Source organism: Prionailurus bengalensis, chromosome B2 (assembly GCF_016509475.1).
Source record: "Prionailurus bengalensis isolate Pbe53 chromosome B2, Fcat_Pben_1.1_paternal_pri, whole genome shotgun sequence".
NCBI lineage: Eukaryota > Metazoa > Chordata > Mammalia > Carnivora > Felidae > Prionailurus > Prionailurus bengalensis.
The window spans coordinates 150,446,785-150,457,803 of record NC_057349.1 but is presented as its reverse complement, the minus strand read 5'-3'; the positions used below and the strand labels follow the sequence as shown (position 1 = coordinate 150,457,803).

Genomic DNA, 11,019 nt, shown 5'->3' with positions numbered 1-11,019 from the left:
TCCGCTCAAATACATACAAAGTTTATTAAAAATAGATTGCAAATGAGCTACAGTAGAAATGGGAAGTACAGCAGTTCTGGTGTTTCCACAGTGACGCACAGTCATGACCTCGTCACCCACGGGCGGCCAAACCCACCCGTTTCCAGGTTTACAACCACACACACACACATACGCACACACACACACTCACACACGCCCCTGCATGTAAGTATTTACACGTATGCGCGTGTACTTAGGCGTGTTTGTTCTTTCTACAGATTAACGGAACAGTGACTCCGCTGCGTCTGCTTCATGACAGCAAGTGTGGATTTTGTCCCCGTGAGGCGGCCAGTGTTGTCGAGCTCTCCGGGAGGGGCCCGCTTCTCCTAGAGCTCTAAAGCAAGCGCATCCTTCATAAACACGTAGACCAGGTTACTCTCTTAAACGAGGGCAGCGGTGACAGCACACTTCCAGATAAGAACCCTGATAGACGTGAAAAATATTTACACTCGCGTTTCAATGATTTATCATACAGCGCCTATTAAAGTGATTTCTAAGGCTAAAAAGGCTCTCCTCCCTCTTCTGTTTGAAAGTGTGCACGTTTTTCTAACATACGCATTTTGTAGTAACAATCTGGTGCAGAAAAATCCTCAGGATCTCACAGCAGGGCCTTGTCAAATAGAAGCTTTGCTCATAATCCCCACGTAATTTACCATTTTCACATCACACAGCAGAAACCAGAGTGAGACCCGTGTCTGTATCGGCCACATGTTCACAGCTAAAGAAAGGACACTGGTCACAGTAACTCATCAAATGAAAGTTCAGTAACTATCAGATGTGAAAAAAAAAAAAAACTTTCAACTGCCTCACAAGTCACTCTTACAGTATTTAAATCGCAGATGCCATGTCATTGGCCCTTCTTTCCCAGACAGGACATGGATGTCACTCTTTCTTCTCTGCATTTAAAATTTCTGAGCAATAGTTGTGCTCAAAGGTCACTACTGACCCCTGCCCCCCCCCATCCCTCTCCAATATCTGTGTTTCTACCCACATCAACACTGCCCAGCTAAACAGATGCTCTTTTACAGATTCCCCTGAATATTTGAAATATTAACTTCCTAACGTCATTGCCATCTTCAAAATCACCAATGATTTATTAGCCTAACGGTAATCTGACGTTTATAAAAATAAAATATCCTAAGCTTAAATCCTCAAAATTTTCTTCTTGGAGAATTTTTTAAAATCAACTATTTAGAATGTACTGGGAGGGCTGTCCCCGTATGGAAGGAGAGGGGCAGGGTCTCCGATGGGCATCACCTCCCTCCCAGGAGGTGTGGGTCCGAGCCGCAAACTGACTGCACGGACAAGACTAGCGAGCCCGGCCCATGCGAGCTCTGGACTCAACGCGCCGGGCGTGTCCTCCGTGCCCACCCTCCTCCGGGACATCTGCAGTTACTACGGAATAGTGCAAACAAGGTCTGGGGGTTCAGGCTACTCCCCGTCCCATCCCTACAGTCCAGTCTGTGACACGGGACGGACGTGGCCTCTCGGCACCCCCTGGGGACAGCGGGGGAGACACCCCACTGCCCTCGCCTGCGCTGCACGCTCCCCCTTTCCAGCTTGGACTCTAGAAAAAGCAACAAAAAACGTATCTTCGGGTGAGTCAGATAATTAAGAAATTAGACAGTGTGTACATCGTATAAATGATAATCTCCTGGTAAAACAAAAGGGCTTCTTGGGCTGGGACCACCTCTAAATCCCACCCATCTTCCAAACAGCCCTTCTGTGACTCGGAAATGCCGCCGCCTCCTTCTCTCCCCCGACCATCCTCCAAAGCCGCACCGGGAGGACGCTGGGCTGAGCACGGGTGCCATTTCCTGGTCTCACTTTGTGTTCAGTTCGTTTTCCAGTTCTGTTAATTTACGAGAGGCTTTCACTTTATTGGACACATCTTGACCCTGTGAGAACAGCCGCTGGCGCTCTTTGAATGTCAAGTTCTCAGGGGCTCCGGAACTTCCAGGTAAATCTGCATCATGGCTGTGTCAGAGGGAAACGGAAGACATCACTGGTCAAGATGGAAATAACTTGTCAACAATTAGGTAACTTTACATAGCGGGCGATTCAGTTCAATCTTTCCTAAGGGAGACTCATCCTTTGTTAAACCAGCCAAGACCCTTCCTATAAATACAATCACTGGGGTTGTATTCAGACCTGTGTAAAAAAAGGGGCAGAATGCACTCCTGCCTAAAATACTAACCTTCTCCCGACACATCCAACTCTCAAAACACTGGTAACTTCAGTTTTAGCAGGCAGGGGGTTCTTTTTTTTTTTTTTTTTTTCAACGTTTATTTATTTTTTGGGGACAGAGAGAGACAGAGCATGAATGGGGGAGGATCAGAGAGAGAGAGGGAGGCACAGAATCGGAAACAGGCTCCAGGCTCTGAGCCATCAGCCCAGAGACCGACGCGGGGCTCGAACTCACGGACCGCGAGATCGTGACCTGGCTGAAGTCGGACGCTTAACCGACTGCGCCACCCAGGCGTCCCTAAGCAGGCAGGGGGTTCTTAATAACCGAGTTGATCTAAAGAGGGCAGTTTAAAAGCACATAATTTTAACGAGCCCCACATGTACCCGAGAGGCATCAGGATACCTAACTTAACACCAAGTTACAGGAAGACGCTGAAGATTTTCTCCATCAGTTCCATTTCAGAGCTTTAAGAACTGTCTGGGCCAATTTGTTTCTACCACCCGGGTGAGAGCGCTCGGTGGAGACACTAAGCCTATCCGTGCCTTCTGGCTTCGCGGGTGGAAGCAAACAGCAGCACATCTGCTGCTTCTGAAGGTCTAGAAGTTCTAGACTAGGAAGTCGGGTACGTACACCAGTGTCTGAAACAGAATTCTGTGAGCAACGTGAAACGAAGCAGCCAGCAGGCTCGCACACTTGTGTACAATGAGGGACGCCTGAGGTGATCAAGTCTCTAAACCTGCGATCCAGCCTCATACAAGAACGGTGTGAGGAAGGCAGAGATCCTTCCGGGAAGCTGTTCACAGCTGTCAATACCTTTTCGCCAGCCTCTCTCTCGGGTCCCGGGAGCCGTCACGGGCACCGATCACTGCCCCGGAAGATCCCACGGAAGAGTTTGGTCCTTTTCCGTAAAAGAAAAAGTCAAAGTTAAAGTACCCGCATACTTCCCCAAACCTTATCATCATCGAGATGCGGGGCCCACAGAGGAAGAGGAGGTCTTTACTGAGTGAAAGCACAAGGTTCTTCAAACGAGACGAAAGATGCCTTGGTCTGCAGCCGGCTTCGCTCAGCGGCCTGCGAAATCCATCACTGCCCCGACAGGCGCTGTGACGGCACAGGTCTTAGGTGGCAGTGCCAGAAAGTTCAAACCAGGCAAGATGCGGTCGCCATGAGCTCAGAAGATGTGCTTCAGGGGGGAGGGAGTCACACAGGACAGTCCTGATGGGAGGAGCTTCCTTACAAAACAAAGGAGAGCGAATGTAACCTAGCCAGTAACCATGTGACTGAAGGGTCTCTTTTCAGGACAGCTAATGGATTTTTTTCCTACATAAATGGCTGTAATTATTGACACTTTGAAAACAAAAGAGTCACCAAAACCCCTCGTGTTTGATATAAATGCTGCAGATACAAACTCACTCAAAATACTCCCCGAGGCAGCACCGTGTACTGAGTGAGCAAGCCCGCGGGACACTCGGCCTGGGTCCCTGGCTCTGAGCCTGGCCCAGCCACTGAGGTGACCGACAACATCAGTCCGGGAATAGCACCGCCACCTTATCTACTCCACGGGGATGTTGAAGGTCAAGAAATGATGCAGAGAGAACTTTTAAATGCATCCCAGTATCATATTAAAAGGTGTGTTAAAATCACAATGCATTATATCAGTACTCTATTATCACACCAGCAAAAAGAAATGTCACGTTTGAAGAACCTTTGGCTTATGGGGATACAAGCCGGAGCACCATACTCAAAGTATTCAGCCAACGCTGACAGCATTGCGTGTCCGATTAAATAAATGGCAAAGTTATTACAGTATTTCAACATTAAAATCATCCTTTTTAGACAGATTGCACAAAAATCAATTTTTGCTTCTTTTCTGTAGGACAGGCCACGCCGTGCAGACGCGTGCAGGCACGTCTCAGCACAGCACCTCTCCTGTCCCTCAGCAAGGTCCCCTGTGGTCACCGTATGCAAAGTCATCCTCCACAAAGACTCAAAAGATGAGACAGACTGTATCCGTAACCTCAGATAACCCAGACTGGATCTTCACATTAATTATCTGCAGAATAGAATTTTTTCAATTTTAACTCTAAGTTTTGTTTTAGAAGACATATCTTTTGAGCTTTGTTTTGAGAATGACACTTGCTTCTTCCACTGGTAAAAATTCTTCAAAGTTTTCAAAGTTAATCAGAACATTACTTTCAGGAGACTATATATATGAGTCCTGCACACTTCAAATAGTTCTCAAAAAGCTCCAGTTAAACCACATTTTTCAATATATTGCTATGCTGGAACGGGATGTTACTTATTCCAATGCATAGCCCGATTCTGCTCCCCCCCAGGGCCCAGTGGAAGAAACCAAGTCTGTGTCCTTCCCAGAGTGCTCACGACAGAAAAGTGAGCTGAGCCCAGGGCACGGCCACGTGAGGGAGAGGCAGGGAGGTCACAAGCACCCTGCATGTGGTGCAGACAGCTTTGTACTTTACGAAGGAAGTCTTCAAAGAGGCACGAGCCGGCAGGTGTGGGACAGAACCTCCTATGTGGCGTTTCAGATGCGAAATAAATTAAGTGTTAGCTCGTGGGTGAAAGCCAAAGTGGTCTCGAGTGACCGCCTCGCCACAACACTGCGTCACCGAACCTCATCTGTTCGTGTCGGGACACAAAATATCTAAAGTTCAGTGTGTAATGTGCAAGGAGACTGATGGCATCTCCCTTCAAAAGTGACTATTATCCCACAAACGTCTTTGAGGTCCTACTTTCTAGATGCCGAAAACAGAAATTTTATAAAGATCTAACTTTGGCTTCTGGGCGGCCCAGCCTGAATATCATGCCGAGCCTTCCAGGGGCACCAGAGCACTGGCGCAGACAGGAGGCAAGACCCTGGCCAAGCCCACTTGTTCCGGAAGAGCCACCATTATGCATGTTTCTGACTTTCCAACTTCTTTTGGCATCGTGAGTCCCGCGTATCACACCACGAGGGTCTGGAAGCCCTCGTGCTCATGAAAAGCACTAGATCTGAGCGAGTTTAGATAGTGAGACGAAAGTCGGGTCTGAATCCTTACGATTCTCGGTTATATCTTAAATATCCCTGCAGTGCTGTCTTGGACACCGGTCACTGCAGATGCGCCTGCGGTGGCCTTCCGGTCCCGGCACAGACAGGACCACTGTCACACTGGGCAGTGACGTCACGGGACATGTTAACTCAAGGTGGCCGTGTGCCTGTTGAGGTCTGGCTAGTGCCGCGATGGCAGAGAATGTCACAGAGCGGGAAGGAGAAACCAGTTAGAGGGAGGAGTGATTTCACAAGGACTGGGTTCCCTGCCCCTGGCGCGAGGCAGCTCGCGTGACAGCAGGGCCATCCGCGCAGCGTGGCACTGACTAGGCCACCAGACGACCACGGAAAGCAGGAGCCATCGTTATGACCCAGCTCGGTAGGGGAACTACTGGGGCAGGTAACTGAGAACAGAGAAGTGTTACTCGTGTTAAAGAACAAAACTTAGTGTGAGTGTGACCGTGACACTACGGCTGAGAGGACCTTATCTTTAGACACCAAAAAGTTGGAAGAAAGTACTTGTTCAAGTAAGCGTAAGAGTTATCAGAATAGGCAGGAATGAAGGCTGAAAACAGTACTTGGTGACCGGGGAGAAGGGCTGGGACCCTACAGGCCACAGCCGTGCAGGGCGGACACACCCGGAGGCAGAGACTAGTGAGCAAGCGAGATCAAGAGGCCGGAGCGAGTGCTGATTGGGGCGGCCCCCACCACAGGGGCCGCGCAGTCCCCACTCCAATCACGAAGGAAGACACAGGGGGCTTGATTGGTGACCCCATGACCCCACGCTTTACCTCTACCTTTCGAGTGGCGGGGGTGGTGGGAGCCCGGTGGCTTTGGAGGGGGAGGAGGGGGCCGGCCTGCTCCGGGAGCAGCACCGTGGGCAGCGGCCGAGGGGGGCTGCAGGGAGCCGGAGAGAAAGAGGCCGTCGGAGGCCGGGCGCGGCCGGCGGGGGGGTGGCCGTGGCGCAGGGGCGGCGGGAGGAAGGCGGCCCCGGGACCTGCCGGTGTGGGAGAGCTTGTCCTGACCTGCCAGACTGCAGTCCTCCTCCTCCTCCTCCTCGTGGTACGCAACGAGCCTGGCGGTGTACAGGGAGTCTGGGGACAGGGCCGGGGCCTGCAGGGAGGAGGCGGTCCGCTGAGGCGGGGGAGGAGGAGCAGCCGCCGGGGAGGACGGGGGCGGGAGCTCGTAGCCCCGCGGCAGCGGCGGTCTGCCCAGGCCCGGCTCCTCCGGCTCCAGCAGCCTGCGCTCGGCCTCCGCGTGCTGTCTGCGCCTCTCGGCTTCCAGGCGGCTGTAATAACCTTCTTCCTGTCGCCTCTGCGGGCGGAACACACAAAAGCGCAAAGGTCAGAGTCAGGAGGGGGCCTTCCCAGGGTGCAAAAGGACGCGTCACCCTCTGACCCCCTCTGCACACCCTTGCGAATCCAGGGGATAGGAGAGTTTCGACAGAACGTTCTAGGACAGGACAGGCAGATCCATCCGGAAGCATGGACACACTCAGGCTACTGTGGAATTATCTGACGTGAAACCGCTCCAAAGCATGGACGGACGGACGCTCAGGCAACTTCAAGCTCCAGCTTCCAATCCTACACCACTGTCCCCATTCAGTTGTCCCTCCAGGCCTCTCTCTAATTCTTGGCTGCTCCTGTCTCTCTCCTTCTGTTCTTGTAGGATGTTAACTTACCTCTTCACCGCTGGGTTTAAAGACAAAACCAAACCAAAAACAGGCTCTAGCTGGCTTTCTACAGCCGGCGCCCTCAAGAACAGCCGCCTTGCGCGCGCGCTGTCTCACCGAGCCCCAGGGTCCAGAGAGCAGCCCTTCCTCTACCAGAAGGAAGATGAAGTCACCTGGTTTATTTCCAGTTATTCAGAGAAGTGAACAGAAACCATAAAACATTACTCATTTTCCCAGGGCGACAATCTAACAGATAGAGGTATGCTTTCCGCAGTTCTTAATTTACAGTTCAAACCTTAAACTCCCTGGCAGACAGAAAATGAGAGAGCCAGGCATTAAGAGCAACAGCAACACGATATTCAAATATATTTTGACACATACTGTACATTTTTTTCTGACATACATCTGCACAAACTACAGTTGACAGCGTTAAAATTATTTTAACATTAAAAAAGGTCACAGCACAGTTGGGTTAAAGATTGGCAGGTTCCAGAACACATGGAAAAGTGGATGGAAGAGAGGGATGTGAGGTCACACTGGAAGCTTTGCGTCCGCCTAGATGCCGTGCAGGCTGCAGAGCGCAGCCAACGGGTTTGAAGTCCACTCAACCCAAAACACACAACTGATCTCAGGGACCTTGCTGGCATTCGGGTACAGGCTTCTGGTCCCCGCCGGGAGGTGTGTGCTTATGTCTGCGGTCTGCTCCCCGCCCCCCAGCCCTCCAGCCCCACACACGGTGACCACAGCACTCACGCTTCCCCTTTCGTGGTCAGGTGCCAGCCAGCCTCGTCTTGGCACTGGACCCGATTTCTCACTTCACCTTCTTACTCTGTGTTGAGACATCTTTTACCTTGTTTTCTAACATAAAATAAGGGTCTGCTTATTAGGCTGGGGAATCAAATCCAGAACGAGCCCTGTGGCCTTTAGTGTGACACGAACAACAGCCACCTGACGACATTTTAGGAGGAGACCAAAGTATCCCTTTAGTTACACTAAGAGCAGATACAGTGACGTGACCGGACAGGTGGCCCATCCGACTAACGAATGGCACGTTCTTCTGTAACAAAGCCAGCCCCTCAATTGTGGATGCTGCGGATAAAAAACAGCTCATCCGGCTTTTTAGTGACCACTCAACTCTAGAAGCAGTTACGGAGTGAGACCCAAGCGTTACGTGACATAGTGGTGAGCTGTGAGGGCTCACGCTGGAAGAGGCCGGGAGCGGAGGGCCTGAGCACAGGGCGCGGGCAGGCCTCCCGCACACGGGCCCCGAGAGGGGGGGCGGGCCACAACACACCCCTGCACTGACAAGTCTAGGGGCTCACGTTGCGGAGAACTGATTCTGACCGGGACTTCTCCCGACACAAGTGAAAGACACCGGGGCACCCGGCCCCACTAGCAGAGGCCGCTTCCGAGACTGCAGAAGCTATGTGGACACAGCCGCTGAAGGTCACAGGATGATGCCAAGGAACCGTGGGGGTCTAGAAGATGCAGAGACCGCTACTTTTCACACAGCTACGTGTCCCAGCCCTATTATTCTACTTTCGTCTAGATGAGTCACATCGTTTCTGCCAATCGAGCTCTTCACTAGTTACACATCCAGACGGATCGTATCACTACACAAGGTTTCCTAAAAGCTCTCTCTTTCGGGGGAGGAGGGGGCTTCGTTAATACGGCTCACCAGACTGTCAAAGGAGGAATCAGGAACGAAAACTCCCCACCGGCAGCTGTGGCGCCCACGGCCCCCGCCTTCACAGAAGGGAAGCGTCAGAGTGGACAGGCTCCCCCACCCCCGCCCCGGGCGCCCCGCTCAGGGCCAGCTGCGCACACACTGCGGTCCCGGTTCTCAGGATGGACCCAATCAGTTGTCATTTTGAAATTCACGTAAAAGATTACTTTCATAAAAAGAATCCACATGTGGAACCAAAATAACAACTCGGGATATTAGATCACATTCTAGTTGAATTTTCCTCGTATCACGCTTTTTGTAAGCTATCTGACCTGCTGACCGCCAACCAGAATGGAGTACTTTCCGTAAGGAACCTACTTGAAATGCGCGGGGCGAACACACCGTCTACGTCCCTGGTGCTTCACCGCCCGAGCTCAGACCGCACAGCCGCACAAGCACCACCCTCACCCCACCAGGCGGGGCCACGTCCAGGAAAGGGCAGGGCCCCGAGGGAGCGGACCGGCCGGGAGGAGGCTCGGCCACCCCGACAGGCCTACGAGTTCAGAAGCGGGAGAGAGACAGGACTCAGGTGGGAGGACGTGGACACCGTCCGGAGCAGAGGCGGGCGGGCCGGGCCGGGCTCCAGTCTCCGGTCCGACAACAAAGGAGGGGTCCAGGCCCCGTTGTGTCTCGCACACGTTAGGATGCGTGCAGCGTCTGCCCCTCTGCCCCAGCCCATCCATCGGGTTCAGGCTAAGCCGGGAAGCCTCTAGCCGCCCCTACAGGACCATGACCTTGTCTTCGGCGTCTCGCTTCGTCCTCTCCTCCTCCTGCCTGGCGCGGTCCTCCGCTTCCCGCCTGCGCATGTCGTCCAGCTGCCGCTGCCGCCGCCGCTCCTCGTCCTGTAACTAACAACGCAGGGACTTTAACCTCCGCCCTGCACGCTCCAGCAGCACGAGGCGCAGAGAGCACACACTGGCACAAGCAGACACACACACACACACACACACAACGTCAGATACAAAATACCCAGTTAGATCACCGTGGGAAGACGGCAAAACGTACACATCTCACAGCTCTACGTTTCAAAATTAAGCTGCCTAACAGCACTGTCCCCACAGTTTCACGAACTGCTCCAAGAAGGAATCTGTTTCATACATCCACACCGTGAACAAGCAGGACTGTAGCCAGCTCACGTAAACCACACTCCCGTGACATACGGACCCTCCAGTTACGCAACTACGGGGTGCACTCGGCCATCGTCTCCCCCCCATCCTCCTTCCCTCTGGTCTGCATGCTTGTGGGCTGGGGCACACAGACCTCAGGTCCCTGGGGCGGGTCCACGTGCCAGCACACAACCCCAGAGGGATACCGGGACCGTGGGCCAAGCCCCTGGCCCACTGACCCTTGGCCATTGGCTTTCTCCAGACCCCATCCTGGACTCCAAGAATTCCTTCTCAGCCCAGGGAGACCCCAAAGTCTTGAGCCAAAGAATCTGAGCCTGTATTCGCAAGGGACCTCACTTCACCTCTCTTCTGCTACAACCTCTCAGCCAAGCCAATTGGCCGGTCTCTGAATAATTCTCGTGTCTGGAAACCTACCGCCTGCTCCCTGAAACAGCATAGAGTCAAATTCCTCTATGAGCCACAGGTTGAGGATATCTTTTCTAAAAGGATCCTTGGATTAAATGTACATTTGACCAGAACAGAGGAAAACGCCCTTTTGTTACGGCCCCAGATAACGGCAACTTTGAAAGCTTGCTTCTCCAAGTATTTCCTTTCTGTTCCAGAGCTGGTCTGCAGGAGCACCTAAGAAATGTGCCTCCAGACGTCAAGAGGAGTTGATTCAAAATTTTAAAAATTAGAACGTAACCCAACGCCATCTAGTTTCATTGTTAAAGCCCCTGAAGGACTCCCCTTAAGTAAAATTGCTCGTGGTGTGTTTCAGTATTCACGGAATTACTGCTTACTGTAGAAACCGTTCACAGCAAAAACAGAAACGGGATTTGAATTGTATTTGTATTTTTTTTTTTTTAACAAAAACCTTAACAGCTTCACTCCTGCCTTATTTCTGTGGAATAAACACTGCAGCCGATGGGACAGGAACAAATTAACTTGGCATCGTTAGGCTTTTTCAGGTCAGCAAACAATATTAAAACATCTTAGAAAAAAAAACCCCGCTCCTCAAGAAGACAAATTCACTTAATTTCCCGTTTAGTTCAAATCTAGGCATAAGCCCAGGGGAGATGTTGGGATGTTGGCCGTGAGGGGCTCAGAGCGGGAGCACAGGCTACGGATTCCGAGCCCAAGAAACAAGGCAGGACTGTGAGGGCTCCCGGCCCCCTGGGGTCGCGCAGGGCTGGCCTCCGCCGGGGAGCTCCCCCCACCACGGCAGGGTCCATGGCCCGC

General features: G+C 52.2%; 1 protein-coding gene across 18 annotated transcripts in view; it reads right to left on the bottom strand.

Moving 5' to 3' along the window:
* The window catches only part of AFDN (afadin, adherens junction formation factor), a 141,917-nt gene continuing 130,898 nt past the window's right edge, over positions 1 to 11,019 (bottom strand). For 7 of the 18 annotated variants that reach the window (XM_043592748.1, XM_043592752.1, XM_043592751.1 and 4 more), the window contains 4 exons: positions 9,406 to 9,519; positions 6,275 to 6,587; positions 3,041 to 3,125; positions 1 to 2,016 (listed from right to left, as the gene is read on the bottom strand). In XM_043592748.1, the coding sequence (XP_043448683.1) occupies positions 1,863 to 2,016; positions 3,041 to 3,125; positions 6,275 to 6,587; positions 9,406 to 9,519 (666 nt within the window). In that variant the 3' untranslated portion in view covers positions 1 to 1,862. The remainder of the gene's footprint in view (positions 2,017 to 3,040; positions 3,126 to 6,274; positions 6,588 to 9,405; positions 9,520 to 11,019) is intronic. The other 11 variants (XM_043592753.1, XM_043592763.1, XM_043592757.1 and 8 more) reach the window with 4 other exon arrangements.